This window comes from Neltuma alba, unplaced genomic scaffold (assembly GCF_004799145.2).
Source record: "Neltuma alba isolate B1F8T4 unplaced genomic scaffold, ASM479914v2 tig00013967_pilon, whole genome shotgun sequence".
In the NCBI taxonomy this organism is placed as follows: Eukaryota; Viridiplantae; Streptophyta; class Magnoliopsida; order Fabales; family Fabaceae; genus Neltuma; species Neltuma alba.
In genome coordinates, this window is record NW_021637973.1 from 1 (window position 1) to 18,152 (window position 18,152).

An 18,152-nucleotide genomic window follows, 5' to 3' on the forward strand; every position below is an offset into this window, starting at 1 on the left:
CGGCCGCTTCCGGCGGTCTTCCTTTGTTTTTTTTTTAAATTGGGGGGAAGTGAGGTTGGGGGGATTTTGATCCCCAACCTAATGCTTCCCAAAATAAGGAATGACCATTGAGCCAACAAATTTTTGTTAACATTATGATGCAAAAAAAAAAACTATAAGTTAACTCATTTACTCTTGTTCCAGGTGATAACAACAATACATTTGGAAATAACAAGTTCTGATTGTAAAATAACACGTCTGGAATAAAAATTTAACAATATGTTTTTTTTTATAACAATAAATTTTGTTTGCAGGCAATATACAATAACAATACATTTAAAAATAACAAGTTCTGATTATAAAATAACAAGTTGGGATTAAATTTAACAACACGTTTTTTTTATAACAACACACTTTATTTCAAGTGATAACAACAATACATTTAAAAATAACAAGTTCTGATTATAAAATAATAAGTCTGGGATTAAAATTTAACAACATGTTTTTTTATAACAACACACTTTGTTTCAAGTGATAACAACAATACATTTGGAAAATAACAAGTTCTAATTATAAAATAACAAGTCTGGAATTAAAATTCAACAGCACCTTTTTTTTTATAACAATTAATTATTTTATACTTTTGGAAATAAATTATTTATAACTTATAAAAAGTACTTGTAATCTATTTAATTGCTAAAAAAATAATTTTTATCTCCAATTTATAATCAGAACTTGAAGTATATTTTTTATAGATTAAAAATACTTTTTTATTGTTCAAATTTTTAAATAAAATTAGGGAAAATGGCAACACACTTTTTTAATTTTTTAAAAAAAATTTTTAATCTATATATCTATACAACTTATTATAAATCAAACTACTTCTTATAAATTATAAATAGTACAATTTATTGTGGATTAAAAATACTTTTTGACTGCTTAAATTTATAAATGAAATTTATCTCTAATTTATAATTAAAAATACTATTTTATTCTTTAAATATAAAAACTATTTTTAATATTTAAAGAATGAAAGGATATAAAATTTATACTATGATTAATAAATCAAAATGCCTTATTATAAATACTTTATAATTTATAAGAAGTAGTTTGATTTATAATGAGTTGTATAGATATACAGATTAAAAAGTATTTTTTTAGAGAAATAAATATATTAAAATATTTTTTATAAGTTATAAATAATTATTTTTTAAAAGTATAAAATAATTAATTGTTATAAAAAAACGTGTTGTTAAATTTTAATCCTAGACTTATTATCTTATAATCAGAACTTGTTATTTTTAAATGTATTGTTGTTATCACTTGAAACAAAGTGTATTGTTATAAAAAAAAAGTGTTATTAAATTTTAATCCCAAACTTGTTATTGTATAATCAGAACTTGTTATTTTTAAATGTATTGTTGTTATTACCTGCAACAAAATTTATTGTTATAAAAAAACATATTGTTAAATTTTTATTCCAGACATGTTATTTTACAATCAGAACTGTTATTTCCAAATGTATTGTTGTTATCACTTGAAACAAAGTGTATTGTTATAAAAAAAAACGTGTTATTAAATTTTAATCCCAAACTTGTTATTGTATAATCAGAACTTGTTATTTTTAAATGTATTGTTGTTATTGCCTGCAACAAAATTTATTGTTATAAAAAAAACATATTGTTAAATTTTATTCCAGACGTGTTATTTTACAATCAGAACTTGTTATTTCCAAATGTATTGTTGTTATCACCTGGAACAAGAGTAAATGAGTTAACTTATATTTTTTTTGCATCATAATGTTAACAAAAATTTGTTGGCTCAATGGTCATTCCTTATTTGGGAAGCATTAGGTTGGGGGATCAAATCCCCCTAACCTCACTTCCCCCAATTTAAAAAAAAAAAAAACAGTTTCAAAAAAAAAAAACAAAGGAAGATCGCCGGAAGCGGCCGCCGGCGCCGGAGCTCCGGCTGCCGGACCCCAGCGTCCGGCCGCCGACAGTGGCCGGAAGCGGCCGCCGGAGCTCCGGCGCCGGTGGCCGGATTCCGGTGAGGAGTGGCTTTCTTTTTAAAAAAAAAAAAAATTAAAGAGGGGTATTTTGGTAATTTGACCATGATTTCATAATTACATTTGAGACCAGGTCCCTCATAGTAATTTAGCATATTCAGGTGACCAAGAGTGATTTTGCTAATTCAAGGGTCTTTATTGTGATTTCCCCATATATATATTTTATATTACTTGGGAGGCCTTTTTTTTAAAATTTTTTGGAATTTATAATCAGGGGCATCCGTCAAACACCAAGAGCGGGGCCCCTGATTCCAGACTGTGGCCCAACCAACGTAAATGACTCAAAAAAAAAAAGGAAAGGCCATCCATCAGGCTATGTTTAATTATTCACATTAAGATGTATGACAAATTTATGACTTCTAAATAATATCACGATAAGAATGTAATTATCATATTCCTTTAGAAATTATATGCTCATTACCGTTCGTTGATAAATAGTAACATACTCAATTTAGAAACTTGATTACAAAACGTTGTGCGATCCTACCAAGTGCTGGGATCCAAACTAAACTAAAAATTCAAAGAATGAATAAAAGATTAAAGAATTGTGATGAAAAAAAAAAAAAGGAGATTAAAGAATGCCGCTTTGCTGAGTTAATGGGGTGGAAATAAACCCAGATTTGGAGGAAAAAAATTATGTCGAGAAAATTACCTTAAACAGTGAACCTTAATTACCAAGAAGTATTAAATACTAGATAATGTCAAAAATAATGCTACTAGTAATTATAATAATCCAGTGGATTTCTCATCGGGCTCCCTGCCGTTCCCAACAACAGCCCTTGGGGCTCATTCTATATAAACTCCAGTTAGAGCGTGCAAAAGGATGCTCGTTTGGTCATTTTATTGTCTCAAATCTTTCCTTTGGTAGTCTCTAACCAATGGCGTCGAACAACGGCGTTCCCTCCACCGGCAAGGGCCTCATCCTCAGCTTCGGTGAGATGCTCATTGATTTCGTTCCCACCGTCTCCGGCGTCTCCTTGGCCGAGGCTCCCGGATTCCTCAAAGCCCCCGGTGGCGCTCCTGCTAACGTCGCCATCGCCGTGTCCAGGCTCGGTGGTCAGGCCGCCTTCGTCGGCAAGCTCGGTGACGACGAGTTCGGTCACATGCTTGCCGGGATCTTGAAGGAAAACGGCGTCAGATCCGATGGCATCACCTTCGACCAGGGAGCTCGTACTGCGTTGGCCTTCGTCACCCTGCGCGCCGACGGTGAGCGCGAGTTCATGTTCTACAGAAATCCGAGCGCTGATATGCTCCTCAAGCCGGAAGAGCTCAATCTTGAACTCATCAGATCGGTATGGATCTCTTTTCCGTTTTTCGTTTTTTGTGTTTTTCTTTTGCTTCAGTTTTTTGTATCTCGCCAAAGATCAAGTTTCTTGGAAAATTTACAATTTTTCCGGTCAAAAATGTTTGCGCTTCACGAACTTAGGACGGAAGGTTATAAGTCACGCGCTTTTTCTGTAATCGGTGGTGCCGCGTCAATTTCATTCTAGTGGGGCCCGTGGATAAATCTAGGAGACTAGGATATTCGCAGATTACGCCGCTCAGGATTTCATTTTTCTTGGGAGGAAATACAGGGACCGGGGTGTTGGCGGGGCAATGCGCTCCTAATCCTTCCGCATCTGAATAGATCAGATGCAGATCAGACCGCAAAGGTGGGAGGGCCGGGGACCTGTCACGTGACCTCACCTGCTTCTCCCTCTTCCCGAACTCAGCTCATCTTGAATCTTTTGATTGCCCCTTTTTTTTGGTCTCGATCTTCGCAGCAATTACTGAAAGTTGACGTGCGGCTTGGGTCCCACTTATTGGATCTCAGCATCTCAGTGGTTTCTCCATTTTTTTCATTCCTACAATTTTTTATTTAAAAAAAAGCCTTTCAATTTTCAAATTTTCTCATAATTAGTTTAGCACTCGTTTTCTTGGGCCCGTGAATCTCGAGCCCATTAAAGACTTGAGGGCGGGCAGACTTGTTATGGTGTCATGGGGCAGGTGCGAGTCATTGGGGTCTTTTTGGCGAACGTCTTCCCGCGCTGTTGCTTTTCCTGATTTTTCCTCATAAATAATTAAATATAGGATTATTATACTCCATTTGACAAAATGGAAAAGGAGGAAGATTTGCCTCGTCGAATCCGTCCATCTTTTTTTCCCCTCCTATAAAAAACTATTTTCCTGACGTATTGTTTTTAGACATGTGGGCCGCTTCTGCTGTTGAGAGGTTGTTGGCAATGAGTCATGTGGTAGGTGACTACTCGATATGTTAGCTTATGGATCCAGGCCCACAATTTCCAGCCTGGCAAGCATGTGCAAATTTAAAATTGAATTTACTGGCGTCCCCTGCCATGCGTGACCACATCAGGAGTATATTTAATACTACCTCCGGTTGTATTTATAAGATTTAGTTAACTAATTTGAAAAAATTAAAAAAAAAAGTTAAGTTAGTTATTTGTAATAAATAAGTATTGTTTTTTTAAAATATTTTACTAATCAAGTGTATTAGTTAGAACTATTATTGTTAGAAGGACTATTTTAGAAAAAAAAATATAAATGAGAGACAAAATAGATTAGGATCTTATACTTATAACCAAAATAAAAGTTAAAAAAGATTTTATATTAAGGACGGAGACAGTATTTATGTAATTAGATGTACTCTTTACCTCTATAACAGATTAGAATATGGACTATACGTATATTTGGGAAAGCAAAGGCATAATCTTACACACTTCTTAAAAACGAAAAAAAAAAAAAACTGGAACCATGATTAAAATTGCCGATGGGTTTACTGTTGATTACCATTTGTCAGGCTAAAGTATTCCATTATGGATCGATAAGCTTGATCGTGGAGCCGTGCAGATCGGCACACCTAAGGGCAATGGAAGTCGCCAAGGAAGCTGGGTGCCTGCTCTCTTATGATCCAAACCTGAGGCTGCCTTTATGGCCTTCGGCTGAGGAGGCCCGGAAGCAAATAATGAGCATATGGGATAAGGCAGATATAATCAAGGTGAGCGATGTGGAGCTGGAGTTCCTTACTGGGAGTGACAAAATTGATGATGCTTCTGCCATGTCATTGTGGCACCCCAATTTGAAGTTGCTGCTCGTGACACTTGGTGAGCACGGTTCCAGATACTACACCAAGGTAAAATCAGACGACTTGTTTTTTCGAATTATTCTACTTATTGTCGACCTCATGTATTGTTTTTCTCTCTGTTTTGATTGGTCGGGCAAATTTGACTCTTGGCTCCTTTATGATAGAAGATGTGAAAATCTGTCTTGAAATGTTAATTCTTTGAGCTTTTAGAAGAATTTTGAAATTTCTTAGTTCCTTAAGATTGATCATGAAGTGTATTTTACCCAAACTAGGTTGATGTTTAGTTTTGGGGGTCAGTTTGGTTGATGGGGGGTGGGGTTGCGTTTGTTGCTTTGTTTCATTTCACAAGCGGTGGTTTTACGCGCCTAATGAATACTGATTTTTATCTTGTTATAAAAAAAAAAAAAAGAATTTCCGCGGATCAGTGGACGCTTTCCATGTCAACACTGTGGATACAACTGGCGCTGGTGATTCTTTTGTCGGCGCCCTCTTGTGCAAGATTGTCGATGATCAGTCCGTACTTGAAGTAAGTGCTTAAACATCTGCATTGCTCACCCATAACTAAATAAAATAAACATACATCTGCATTATATAGGCTTGAACTAAGGATTTGCTGAAATGCCATGTTAATTTAAGGTTCTTAATTGTTATGAATATGATTGATTTGTTTTTCACAAATTTTATTACAAATTACAGGATGAAGCAAGGTTGAGAGAGGTACTCAAGTATGCGAATGCATGCGGAGCAATCACAACCACTAAAAAGGGAGCAATCCCGGCCCTTCCTTCAGAGGCTGACGTGCTCACCCTCATCAACGGTGCCTAGAGTGTCATTACCAAGCATATCTTTGATTTTTAGCTTCCTTTCTCTCCCCTCCTTGTCTTGCTTATCTTATCTTTCCGACTTGCTTTGTTATCAAATTAAGAGTGAGATTGTCCCTCGGTTTTCTCTCTAGGTTTTTTTTTAACCCTTTTGATGGGAAGCCCCACATGCTTTTCGGTTTGCAGAATAATGTTCTCTTTAAATTTTGGGATTAGGCTTCAAACAAAAATTTGAATCATAAGGCCGAAGTTACTTGCAGCTTTCTGATCCACGCTTTTTTCTTTGTTTGAATTATCGATTCATGCTATTTAGTACATTAAAAATAAATTTCTTCAACTCCGGGCCTCCGGGGCAAATAAAGTGCAACTTGTTCTGCAGAAGGCAGGACCATGGAATGAATGCTGAGCTACGGTGCAACCAGATGAGCTCCTGGCACAGGTAATGTTACACGCATGACAAACCAAATAATGCAGATTCAGATAACTGATTCTCCAAATCTTCAATATGCGGATTACTTGAATTATAAACTTCAACCGTGCCTTTTTTTTTTGGGGGGGGGATTCCTGCTTCTCAAACTAACAAGTTACAACATTGCCTGCCCCGAGTTATAATGCTGCACGAACCTTCCGTATTGTCAATGGAAATTTGATCCTCAAATGAAGGCTCAATTTCCAATTGAAGTATTCATTGATCTCTTTCTCGCGCGCTTTATTTTGCAGCTGGTAAAAGGGGGCATAGTGCTAAGTGACCGATCAACAACGTAACTAAAGCACAATAGCCTGAGGATGGCATTCATCAACCTCCATCTTCAAGAACTTCCAAGCATATGCACATCTGCCCCACTTTGCTCGCATGTGAGCCATAAAACACTCTACCCATTGTTCACTGCTCCCTCTTGTGCTTAGATCATAAGGCACCGTAAAACTATTCAGACAAATTGAGAATGTCAATACTTGATTATTGAAATAATAATATCAGAATTTCAAACCTCTTCCTGCAGGAAGCAGTCTCTTCATTTTCGTGTCTCAGTCAAAATTAAGAAGAAAAATTGAACATGCAATTTCAACAAGACTATGTCCCAACAACTGATGAATGAACTTCCTGAAATAAGCTCTCGATGTTAAAAACTTGACACTTCAGATCTAAAAGCCCTAGGTAAGAGCCACTCTACATTGTCTATGTGCCGCAGAGTGGAGCTTTAACATCACCTTCTCAAGCAAAGTCAGAAGCACACCAAAAGATATGCTTTCTGATAATATTGCTTTGTATGAAATTTACTCGGCAAGCTCTTCTCTCAGAATTGCGCCATCCATACAAAAGTAATCAGTGATGTATAAACCTAATTCTTTAAACTAGTCCCTAAATGTTATAGTTATAAGTCAACAGTAAAGCCATGGCGTGACTGGCTTCATGCCCTCCCTCTTTTTCTTTAATACGATCAATGGGTGGTAAAATTATTTCAACTCTCTGCTGCACGGAGAAATATATAACTTGATTGCATGAATCATGAGTAGCTCAACACTCCTAGGTATCATCAGTCTCCCCCAGTTCCAGGCATGCACTACTTTATAATCCTAAACCTAAGAAATTTGTGGATGCCAAATTTTTAATAGCTTAAATAGTTAGTTTTGCACAATCACCAAAGATTCTGTTCTAATGTTCAGCTAAATCTTATTCACAAGTTCAGACACAGATTTACCTTAACAGTTCTTCTGCTTGAGATCCTTTCTTGAGAGTATTATTCCTGCAAGAGCTCAAATTTCACATCACTAAGAATGTTGCGTATGAAGGGCAAAAAACAACACCAACGTTGCTACCGCTAATAAATTTAATCTTTGTTAGTCCACAGGTGATATAAAATATCCTCAAGTTGTTGACAAGGTGCCAAGTGCTATGTTAGATTCCTTTGATTCTACACACAAACCCATAACGAATATTACTTCTGTCTATTTTATTTATCCTTGTTTCAATTTCTATGAAATATGATAGTCAAAGTCAAGGAGGTAAGGCGCTATTCAATGCCAGCACGCTTCAGGCTCACGAGTCATGAGAGGGACTGCCTCCGGCCAGGCACTACCAGGTGAGTGAGACCTTTGGGTCCCTTATTTTGCTTTTCAAGCTAATACCTTAGGCGCCTCTACATGCTTAGAAGCAAAAGGGCAAAAGTTAGCTCAAAAGTTCAGGCAAAAAAATTAAAAATGGCAGTAAGGTAAGATAGGAAACTAAGATACCGAATCTTAGAAGTCCAGTCCAACCTCAAATAAGGCAAAATAGTTATTCTTCTTTTAAAATATCATTTAAGCTATTAGTATTTTATGGTTAACAACCACAAATAACCAAAACAAATATATATATATCCAACAAAATTTCATCCAATTTCAATGGCGGGCAGATAATGGCAGTTTCAAAACAGAAATCATAGACACTCGCTTAGGACTATCTACCTGCAGATAGATACTTGGAAAATGTGGAGATATTTGGTGGAAAGATTATAAATAGCATCAGCAATATGCTCCTTGCTGAACAAATACACCACTGGATAGCCTAGAAGCCATCTGAAGCACATATATACCGTGTCAATGAGTTAATATGAGATAGTACTGACACATATTGCCTGCTCGGAGTGGCAAGCAAATGAATGCACTATTCAATGGCATTGCCTACAGGTGATACAGTTCAAAATGAGAACCCAAGTTGTTTAAATGTTAAGAATGTGATTGTTTTCAAACAGGCTAGCTCTATATTGTATTCTGAGCTTAGAACAAAGAATACTAATGGCAAGCAGGCTGCAAGTAGTGAAAGTATTAACATCTTGTAGCCAACCCGTTCATTTGGCCTACACCTCTTGGGGAAGGAGAAGGGAAAATGACCAAGACGAAGGGATTATGTGTGTGCACGTATAAATGAATTACCCATTCAAGGTTGGTATTGTCACTTTAGAGTCCTCCATGCAATTACTGAGATCAATGCACTCAGTAGACTGAGAGTAAAAAATCTGACTGCTAGTGGATGGGGAATTATCCATAAGCTCTGTGCCTTGAGATGATGATAGATTGCATGTTCCCTCATGAGTAAATATTGATGAGAACAACTTCTGAATTGATATGAGTTGCAATGCTAATGGGCTTTGCTCTACCTCTCTTATCATCTGCAAGTATGTTTAAGGTGTACAAAGGAAAAATAAAATTATAAAAAGAGGAAGGTGTATATTTTTGGTTTTTTTTTTTTTTGGGGGTTGGGGCGAAGGGTAACTCCAAGGCAGGAAAATACCTGTGGAGGTTCCTGTTCAAGGTCTACAAAGAGCAACTTTACTTCCGAGTTCAAAGTTGATCTAACATGCTCAGCTAACCCTCTTACATGGATCAAGTAAATCATATCTTGTATAACCATCGCCTTTAGATACTCAAAAATGGGAGACAGCTGAAAAAATTGTAAATACTAAGCAATTGATTTCATAAATGAGGTCCACATTGAGCGAGATGAATATAAAATATCACAAGGATGAATAATTGTGGCTCTCACAGACTATGCGTAACGGCATTAGGATGAGGTAGATAAAGAATTGAAAATGAAAAAGGCAATTCAAACCTTTTGACAAAGTTTGAGGAGTGAGCAAAGGTGATGTTGTAGCTCAGGCATCTTTCCACCATAGTCTACCATGACAACAGGTCTCATTCCTGTGGATAGGGCCAGAATATCTGCCACAAAATTATGGGAGTCACCATATCACTTGACAGAGTAAGATTTCTTCTTCTTTTTTTCTTGGGGGGCAAAACAGAGCAAGATTTCATCGGAGTTCGAATGTAAAAGCAAATGGCCGACTTTACTATGTAGCCTAAAACATATATCGCATGATAGTGAAAAACTTGAATTAGTCAATAAAAGAACCTAATTCTAATCGGCGCCTGGTAGAAGGCTTGAGGCGCCATTTGATCTGAGTTAAAGATGAATCTAACACTTTCACAGCTTCCTCCAACTCTGCAATATCGCCAGGATAGCATGATTGTTTCTTCGAGGATTCCTTGCGGTCCTCTTCCATTTCAAATACCTTTCCTTCCCTCACACTCGCACCAGAAGCAATCAGCACACCCAAAAATGACGACTTTGAAAATGTGAACGACACCGACTCAGCCTCAAACGACGGATATTATATTTTTGGTGAAAAAAAAATTATTGGAAAAATCGACGGGCATTATTGATCTTGAAGATGAGCCAGAGACAGAACACGGTGCCGCCTGGCGTGCGGTCTGTTTTAGGTCGGATGATGATGATGATTAATATCAAACATTTTTCTTAATTTTTTTAAAGTATAAAATTGTGAAGCTGAAAAAAAATGGGCAAAAGCGCGGTGATAGATGCTAATATAAAAATTAATTAGATATTCAATTTAATTTTAAATATAAGATTTTAATTTATTTTATTTTTTATATTTATTAATTTTTTAAAGATAATTTTTATACTGGTTACACGTATTAAATATTTTATTAAATAATAGTTTTAACAATTTATATTATTAGTAAATATATTTTAAGAAATATAAAACTTATTTTTTATAAATAAAAAATTTAATTAATTTTTTTTAACCTAAAATTAGTGTCTTGAAATTGGAGTTAGTACTCAGCTCAAGAAATTGGAGTTAGTACGTGTTAAGGAAAAAAATGGTTAAAAAAAAGGATGGTCTTCGCTCGTAAGTCACACGGATTCTTGTCTCTCGTCCTAAAGCGACAAACGACATTGTAGTTTGCTAAAACGACACAGCGTGTTCCTCCTATTGCCGGCGGGAGGCGTTTCCTAGATCTTGGTTCTACGTTTCTCGAGTCTCAAACTCGATCTGGGAAGGAAAGTGCGAGCGAATTCTCATATTCATTGAGTCGATATTCTTAAGTCGACAAACTCTGGGATCGCAGAGTTCTACAGCATCAGCCTTTCTCATCGCGGTCCCTTCTTTGTTCTGCCACTTCAAGGTCAGTTTCTTTTTATCTTCTTTTATTTTGAAGAATTTGGCTTTGTCTTGTACTCTGGCGATTTCGGATTTCAACATGTTTAAGTATGGCTCCACTGCATATCAATAGGTATAGGCATGTATAATAACGTGGGATCCCAGCCCCAAACCCTACCAGGGGCACCTTTGCCAGCCTCAAGTTCTCAACCTAATCCATTCGGTAGTGCTTTTCAAGTGGCCGGTTCAGGGCTTATTCGAGGTGGGTTGCATGCATACGGCGAGAAGATTTTCGGATCAAGCTCTGAGTATGTCCAAAGCAATGTAAGTTCTATTCTAGTAACATTATTGAATGGTTTATTTCACCATATTGATCACGCCTCGACAGATAAGAGGTGTTAATCGCCTTTTCATTTTTAGTAACTTGCGTTTGAATCTACTCATTACTATATCCCTTCGCCTTATATTCAATCAAACTGGGTTTGGCTATCTTTGGGATAAGCAAATGCAGTTGACCAGCCTTGAATTGTTCTATCTACTTATGTTTCTTGAATTCATTTGTTTCTGTTTACAAAATGACCTCCTCTTTTCTGTGGCAGATAAGTAGGTACTTCTCTGATCCTCAGTACTATTTCCAAGTGAATGACCAATATGTCAGGAACAAACTGAAGGTTGTTCTGTTTCCATTCTTGCACAGGGTATGCAGAAACGTTAAATATCTTTAGTTCCTTTTTTCATGATTATATGATATGATACGTTATTTTATCTTCCCTTCTCCCCTATTATTTTTCTTTTCGGATACAGGGTCACTGGACAAGAATAACTGAGCCCGTAGGGGGCAGACTTTCCTATAAACCACCGATTTTTGACATAAATGCGCCAGACTTGTATATTCCTTTTATGGCGTTTGGTACCTATGTTGTTCTTGCTGGCCTCTCGTTGGGTCTCCGTGGCAAGTGAGTGTCCTGCAGACTCTAAACAATTGCTGTGTTTTATTTTTTATTTTTTATTTTTTAATTTCAATCTTGTAATACTAGGAAGTTATCTGACGATGGCAGATTAAATGTTTTCTTTTCAGACTTCATATCTCTTATCTATTTGTCTGTATATGATGTGTAGAACTTGTGCCTTAATGAGTAAGCATGGTTAAGATGAGAAAATTTTGACCTCACAGCTTCTTACGTTGACCATGATAAGAAAATTTTTTCTTGCTAAGCAAAGTCATGCTTCTGTTATTGTGCTGAAATTATTTTACATTCAAGAGTCTTGCTGTTTACATGCTTTACTACTTGACATAAAGAGTGATCAAATGACTACCAAAATGCCACTTACGGTCATAATTATGAACCCTTGAATTGCTTCTAGGGACTGTAACCTGATTTAAACTTTAAAGCTATCTGATATTGTCTTTATGCTATGCTGCTAATCTTGTAAGCTTTACAAGATGTTGGTGAAATCTTGGAGAGATGAGAAATAAGAGCGTGCATTTGCACTTTCTTTAGGGTTAACGGGAAAGAATTTTTGCTGAAACGAGTTTTCCAGGCTGTTTTTCCTTGGCCCCTGAACATGATTGGATGCCAGAGAAGTAATCAGTGTTTTAGATAGTAGTGACATTGCTATTTGCCCTGTCATTACGGTTATTTGAAATTTCCAGAATGGAATTTTTGTCATATACTACCTGGACTGATAAGTGGGCAATAATTTTTCAAATCTTCTACCTCTGCTTTCTTTTGAACTTGTTAAAGTTCCCTGAAAAAGCTTCTCTTGTTTTCAGATTTAGCCCAGAAGCTTTGAACTGGTTGTTCATCAAGGGATTGCTTGGTTGGGTTCTACAAACTGCTCTGCTGAAGGTGACATTGCTTTCATTGGGTAGCGGGGAGGCACCCCTGCTTGACATTATAGCGTATGCTGGATATACTTTTACTGGCATTTGTTTGGCTGTCCTTGGGAGACTTGTTTGGGGCTATTCCTACTACTTTTTGATGCCATGGACCAGTTTATGCATGGGAATTTTCTTGGTTCAGACAATGAAGAGAGTACTCTTTGCTGAGGTTCGGAGTTATGATTCGAGCAAGCACCACTATCTCTTGCTCTTTATTGCTTTGGTTCAGTTCCCTTTGTTTACGTGGCTTGGCAACATTACTGTCAATTGGCTTATATAGAACCTAAGCTTCTACCCTATGCTTGGAAAAGAAAATTGTTCGTCTGGAATTTTTGTGTTTGTTAGGTATTAATGTTGATATCTTAACTTGTTCTATCATACTTTTTCCCCCTTTGAGGGATTAGCACGATGGCGAATGGTAACCTTCGGATTTCTTTGTGTTTTGCCCGTAGTGTTGGTTAGGTTAATGGAAGAAATTCAGAAACGCATAAGCTCCGCACGTATACTGAACGTTTTGTTTATAATTTATCTACTAGTTCTTGAAACGCTTCTCAAGATGATAATCTTTTATAAATGATAACCATTGCACTATTCACCATAAAGTTGTCATGTCTGACGAAGTTGCCTAAGTCTGGTAATCGTTTTGCCCGACGCATTCTGTAGCTGGTCTTTGCCCTCCACGACAAAGAAAAACATTCGTTGGACAGTTGAGGCAGTTGTTTGCAAGACTGCCTCTAATCCTCATGCGATTGAACTCTGTAGGAAGATTACCATTAAGAAAGTTGTTGTCTAAATACAGACTCCTCCATGATCTTTGCAGTTTAGCTCCGTATTCCTTGGGGATGGAACCAGAGAATTGATTCCTTGCCAAATTAATCGATGCTAGATTTTGAAATGTGGCCAAGTTTACTGGTAAATGCCCGTGGATATGGTTCTCTTTAGCATCAAGCACTTGGAGCTGCAAATCTTCTAAAGCATAATTCGCGACCTCTAATGTCGTGAAGCGATTGAAAGAGATATTGAGATACGCTAGCCTGGGCAAGGATAGAATATCCCTTGTGATGGAACCTGAGAGCCTGTTGTCGCTCAGATCTATCCATCTGAGGAGTTTAAGCCTCGTGAGGGGAGTAATATTGTCGGAGAGTATATTATGGCTGAGACGGAGTGTTCGTAAACTCACTGGGAGACGTGGAAAGTCTCCAAAGAACTGGTTATTGCTGAGATCTGCTGTGTTGAGCTGCCAAAGCCCTGTGAGGTCGGGGATTGTGCCTGCAAATCCATTGTCTGACAAGCTCAAATAGGTCAAACTTCTTAACCCAGAAATTCTGGCGGGGATTACCCCCGAGAGCTTATTCCCAGAAAGGTCTAGATGATCAAGACTCCTAATGTTACAAAGCTGTGCCGGAATGAGGCCAGTGAGGAAATTGTTTGACATGTCAAGCCTGGTAAGCTTTTTCATGTTGCCAACGGTACCTGGTATTGGCCCTCTGAAGTTGTTCTTCCCCAGATTCAGAACGGTTAGCTCTGATAGATTCCCAATAGCTTGGGATATGAACCCATCATATCCAACTGCATCGAGATCAATGGCTGTTATTCTGCTAGAGGAGTTGTCTAGAGGCAATCTGCACAAGATTCCTAGAAATTTTGAGCCTGTGCTTTCGCACGGATCCATCGAGAAGTCCCAGCTGCTCATATATGAGATGAGGAGATAGAATTGGGGTCGATGGCCCGTTTTATTTCCCGAAGAACACGAATATCAGATTTAAGTGTTATCGCAAGGGTTGGTGAAGCTATAAAACATAAAGTTATGGTTAGGATGGGATAGAGAGGAAAGTGGGAAGTGTTTGAATATTTCGCCATTTCCAGACAAAAGCGGATTTGTTTGAGATGGTGGCCTGGATGAATTCAAGTGGTCTTTATAAGAATCAGAAACCATAGGTGGCACCAAGTAATGAACGACTACGGACACGCCAAGAACCTGAGCTAGCCAGACAAAGATCATGAAGCTAGGGAGGAAAACGCCATGGGAATGTCATTCTTACCCCCCGAACATGCCTAACTCACGAAATAATCTCGTAATCTTGCTTCATTCGTGCATAAGACCGTGAGGAGTCGAAATTTAAAAAAAAAAAAAACGCTGTTCAGCCAATGAACTCGTAGATTATAAAAGATCACGTATTCGACCACGTTCAAGCTGATAATGTCTACCTCTAATTTGAAAAACGCTGTTCCAGATATTTAGATAATGAAAATACCCACATCATGTGCGTGGAGGGTGAGTAGACGATAATTTAAGCACGAAAGCTATAAAGTAATACTATCTAAAGCACTGAAACTCCTTACAAGTGTTATGAACCAAGACATAGCTCGCATTATACGCACTTTTTTCTCTGGACTAAGCATTATACGCACTTAAGTTCCCAAAATATTGTGCTTAGCGGACTATACATTGTAACTAAACAACGAAGAGAGTCACGTAAAGAGAGCACGGGAAGGGCTTAACTTTTGCCTCAACCCAGATCAGGCACAGTGAAGTGCTCATCATCGTCTTCAAATTCAATCCTCGGCTTTTTGAGAGACGTAAAGGACTTGGAGGGTTTGTATGACGTAACATTGCTAGTCTGTGTTACTGGAAGCTGAGGGACCTCGGCTGCAGCCAATGCCTCCCCAGGAAACTGTTCTCCAAAAAGACCCACCTCCGACAACCATTCCAGCTCTCCAAACTCCAGTGATTCTTTCTGAACACACGTAAAGCAGAGGATTAAGATCTCCGTATCATAGCACATCATACATGATCAAGGGACTAATACAAGATAAGAATCTCCATATCAATTATAGCTGTGTTGTGTTGCTTACCTTGTCAGGTGATTCGAAGTCAGTGAATTCCAACAAGTCATCCACAGCCCAAGAGGAAGTGAAGGTAGGGACTTGCTGAGGCTGAGTGGGAACTTTTGCAGAAGCTTGTTGAGCACTCCGATTAGGTGGCTCCAAGCGACGTTCTTCATTGTCCTTGGAGCAATTAGAACTCAAAGCCACCCGGATACCAGTTGCAAGGAAGCGCTGGTGGTTTGCGGAGAGGCTGCCAGCTGAGTGAATCGGTTCATCACAGGCTTCACAGAACAGCGCTCTGTCTTCAACACAAAATATAAAAGCTGGCTTGTCCTGTGTTTACAATGTGTGCAAATCACGAAACGTAGATATTAGAAATCATCTATCACGTTCACTGAGCAGGATAAGTCATGCACCAGTTTGAACTAATCCTATCCAAGCCTTACACAGCGAAAGTAGAAGAGGAAAAGAACGACAATTTCTCTATTCTTGCTTCAAGACTACCTACTCGGAAAAGAGAAATATTTCTCTTAATAAAGTAACGGAAGATAGTCCAAACATATCTTCGAGTAGCAAGTCAAACGAAAGATGCTGATGACTTGACTCCTTCATGCACATATTCCATATTCGTCTTATTTCACATAATAGGAAACTTAACACTTGCAAAGACTAATGCAACATGTGAATAGAAACGGCATGGATATTGATATTTTTCCAAAAGGTATTAGAATCCATATGCTATGCAAAGATAAAATGGAACCTTAATCCTCCCTTCGCCCAGGGGAGGGAACAGGACTCACCACTTTGAAACACGTTTTCCCTTTCATTTCCCTCATTAGGTTTTACAAAACAAAAGCTGGACTGAACCGTGTTAAATCGGTGTTATCTAACATCTCCTCTCTACTTCAAGCGCACTAGGTTCCTAGTTTTTCCACATATCATGTCAAGATAAACACCTTCTAATGGTCATGAACAAACCATCCCAGCGGACGAAACGATGTATATAAATCTGGAGACGCACTTAGAAAATAAGGGAATTCAACACACAAATTTAAACCCAAAAAAAAAAAAAGGAGTTACTTGGCAGATGTCACATGTGGGAAGCTTGGTAGAGAGGCACTGAAGGAGAAGCCTCTGGTGCTTGCTGGCTAGCTTGTTGGCAGCATGAACTTCAATGTCGCATTTAGCACATAAAGCAGCCTCGTCGGCGCAACAAATCACCGTTGCCGGAGCTTTCTCACACACATCGCACTGGATTTTCATCTCTAAATATCTTGGTCTTCACCTCTCCTTGTGAAACGATCCCTTCTGGCAGGATTTTGAGGCGACTAATATATCCAGAAACCGCAGGAGAGGCAATAAGCACCTGTGCCGACAAAACTTCCCCGTACAGACCCACTTGGAAGTGTCGGGACTAGTGTGAGCCGCTTGATCTGAAAACACGCTCAAACCGGACACGAGCTGTGATAGCCAAATGTTAGGTCGAAAATGGCGATGGATAGATTAGGAGAGATTGAAATTGAAGCGGAGAAGAAAAAAAGGAGAGGTAAATGGGGAACACGAACACAATCAATAAATGCGGCAAGTGAGGGTGGGGCAGGAGAAAATGAAACGAGTGGAGGAGAAGGAAACAAAGGCCACGCGAGCCAACAACGCGATAAGGGTTTGGAGCTTCCGTATCAACATCGGTAACACTGATGGAGGTCATGAATACCGTGGGCCATCCCGCCACTTGCTGTGTGACTCTGGAATCGCCACGCTAGAACTGACCCAGTTTGAGCGGCCACTCAATTTTCAAGATATTTTTCAATAAGATAAATTAGTGAGAATGACGATGCCTCTTATGCCTAGGGTAGTGTACGGACCTGCTTTCCGTCTCGCTGTCAACAAAAGGAAAAGGGGTCCTCCTTTCCATATGTATACATATATTAATCTGGTACTGCCTTGTGATTATCATTCAACCTCATCTCAATTATTGGCTATCAACACTAGTTCTTGTGAATCCAATCAAGCGTGTGTTACCCAGATTGCATTTCGCGGGTCAAGTTTCTTTTCGTCAACATCATTCTCGGTTATAGCTTTGAATCATTAAAAGTAAATGATAACCATACGTATTAATTTAATAATCTGAATCACGAAGATTAATGAACCGGAGCGAATCACCCAGAAGACCAGAGCAGGCTTACATCTTGTGGGCATGATGACATAAGGGAATACAATGGGATAAAAGATTACCGTATACCTGTAAGTATATATATAAAAGGAATGATGATAAAAATGCAAACCAATCCCAGTGAACAGCATATACGTACGTGGGATACATTTATTATACATATAAATAAGTAGCAGCGTGGCAGATGATTAGATTACAGGAGGGGGGGTGGGGTGTTGAAGTTGAAGTTGAAGCAGGGCCTAAAACATGAAACTGGAGAAGCGTTGGATAGGCCTAAGCCTCTGCGCACAGCTGACATGGCCTTGTGATTGAGGCGCTTCACACGCTTGCCCAGCTTCTGCTTCCAACTGAGGGTTGCGTTGTGGGCGGTGGGGGCAT

The 18,152-nt window shown here is 38.4% G+C and overlaps 5 protein-coding genes across 6 annotated transcripts; 2 read left to right on the forward strand and 3 right to left on the reverse strand.

Annotated features, from left to right (window-relative positions):
* Positions 1-2,867: 2,867 nt before the first annotated feature.
* Positions 2,868-6,211, forward strand: LOC114739430 (probable fructokinase-4). The gene is made up of 4 exons (XM_028927488.1): positions 2,868-3,339; positions 4,845-5,177; positions 5,539-5,655; positions 5,826-6,211. Exons 1-4 carry the CDS (start codon positions 2,926-2,928, stop codon positions 5,952-5,954), a joined length of 993 nt encoding a protein of 330 aa, XP_028783321.1. The 5' UTR covers positions 2,868-2,925; the 3' UTR covers positions 5,955-6,211.
* A 193-nt stretch (positions 6,212-6,404) lies between these two features.
* On the reverse strand, positions 6,405-10,162 carry LOC114739431 (uncharacterized). Of its 2 annotated transcripts, none has more exons than XM_028927489.1 (7): positions 9,840-10,162; positions 9,540-9,649; positions 9,222-9,371; positions 8,864-9,099; positions 8,396-8,506; positions 7,651-7,695; positions 6,405-6,875 (listed from the first exon to the last, which is right to left on the reverse strand). In XM_028927489.1, exons 1-7 carry the CDS (start codon positions 9,988-9,990, stop codon positions 6,716-6,718), a joined length of 963 nt encoding a protein of 320 aa, XP_028783322.1. In that variant the 5' UTR covers positions 9,991-10,162; the 3' UTR covers positions 6,405-6,715. The 2 variants fall into 2 exon arrangements, with proteins under 2 accessions (XP_028783322.1, XP_028783324.1); XM_028927491.1 differs by having other exon boundaries at positions 6,702-7,531.
* A 570-nt stretch (positions 10,163-10,732) lies between these two features.
* On the forward strand, positions 10,733-13,263 carry LOC114739436 (protein YIF1B). The gene is made up of 5 exons (XM_028927496.1): positions 10,733-10,915; positions 11,024-11,214; positions 11,490-11,588; positions 11,695-11,846; positions 12,665-13,263. Exons 2-5 carry the CDS (start codon positions 11,032-11,034, stop codon positions 13,050-13,052), a joined length of 822 nt encoding a protein of 273 aa, XP_028783329.1. The 5' UTR covers positions 10,733-10,915; positions 11,024-11,031; the 3' UTR covers positions 13,053-13,263.
* Positions 13,113-14,857, reverse strand: LOC114739433 (receptor-like protein kinase HSL1). Its single transcript, XM_028927493.1, is given in 2 exon segments — positions 13,113-14,473; positions 14,476-14,857. Coding segments are annotated over 2 exon segments (1,233 nt in total). The 5' UTR covers positions 14,633-14,857; the 3' UTR covers positions 13,113-13,397.
* A 133-nt stretch (positions 14,858-14,990) lies between these two features.
* Positions 14,991-17,150, reverse strand: LOC114739439 (B-box zinc finger protein 24). Its single transcript, XM_028927498.1, has 3 exons — positions 16,682-17,150; positions 15,629-15,934; positions 14,991-15,510 (listed from the first exon to the last, which is right to left on the reverse strand). The coding sequence occupies exons 1-3, from the start codon at positions 16,862-16,864 to the stop codon at positions 15,283-15,285; spliced, it is 717 nt and encodes a 238-aa protein (XP_028783331.1). The 5' UTR covers positions 16,865-17,150; the 3' UTR covers positions 14,991-15,282.
* Between the last annotated feature and the right edge of the window lie 1,002 nt (positions 17,151-18,152).

Bases quoted from the DNA above. Each gene is read 5' to 3' on its own strand.
- LOC114739430 (XM_028927488.1), top strand. From the start codon at position 2,926: ATGGCGTCGAACAACGGCGTTCCCTCCACCGGCAAGGGCCTCATCCTC. The intron at 3,340-4,844 runs GTATGGATCTCT...ACCATTTGTCAG, and splicing joins ATCTTGAACTCATCAGATCG to GCTAAAGTATTCCATTATGG. The intron at 5,656-5,825 runs GTAAGTGCTTAA...TACAAATTACAG, and splicing joins ATGATCAGTCCGTACTTGAA to GATGAAGCAAGGTTGAGAGA.
- LOC114739431 (XM_028927489.1), bottom strand. From the start codon at position 9,990: ATGGAAGAGGACCGCAAGGAATCCTCGAAGAAACAATCATGCTATCCT. The intron at 9,650-9,839 runs GTTCTTTTATTG...ATTTTGTGGCAG, and splicing joins CAGGCGCCGATTAGAATTAG to ATATTCTGGCCCTATCCACA. The intron at 6,876-7,650 runs GTAAATCTGTGT...TTGTCTGAATAG, and splicing joins CAAGCAGAAGAACTGTTAAG to TTTTACGGTGCCTTATGATC.
- LOC114739436 (XM_028927496.1), top strand. From the start codon at position 11,032: ATGTATAATAACGTGGGATCCCAGCCCCAAACCCTACCAGGGGCACCT. The intron at 11,215-11,489 runs GTAAGTTCTATT...TTTCTGTGGCAG, and splicing joins CTGAGTATGTCCAAAGCAAT to ATAAGTAGGTACTTCTCTGA. The intron at 11,589-11,694 runs GTATGCAGAAAC...TTTCGGATACAG, and splicing joins TGTTTCCATTCTTGCACAGG to GGTCACTGGACAAGAATAAC.
- LOC114739439 (XM_028927498.1), bottom strand. From the start codon at position 16,864: ATGAAAATCCAGTGCGATGTGTGTGAGAAAGCTCCGGCAACGGTGATT. The intron at 15,935-16,681 runs GTAACTCCTTTT...TTGTAAACACAG, and splicing joins CCACATGTGACATCTGCCAA to GACAAGCCAGCTTTTATATT. The intron at 15,511-15,628 runs GTAAGCAACACA...ACGTGTGTTCAG, and splicing joins ACTTCGAATCACCTGACAAG to AAAGAATCACTGGAGTTTGG.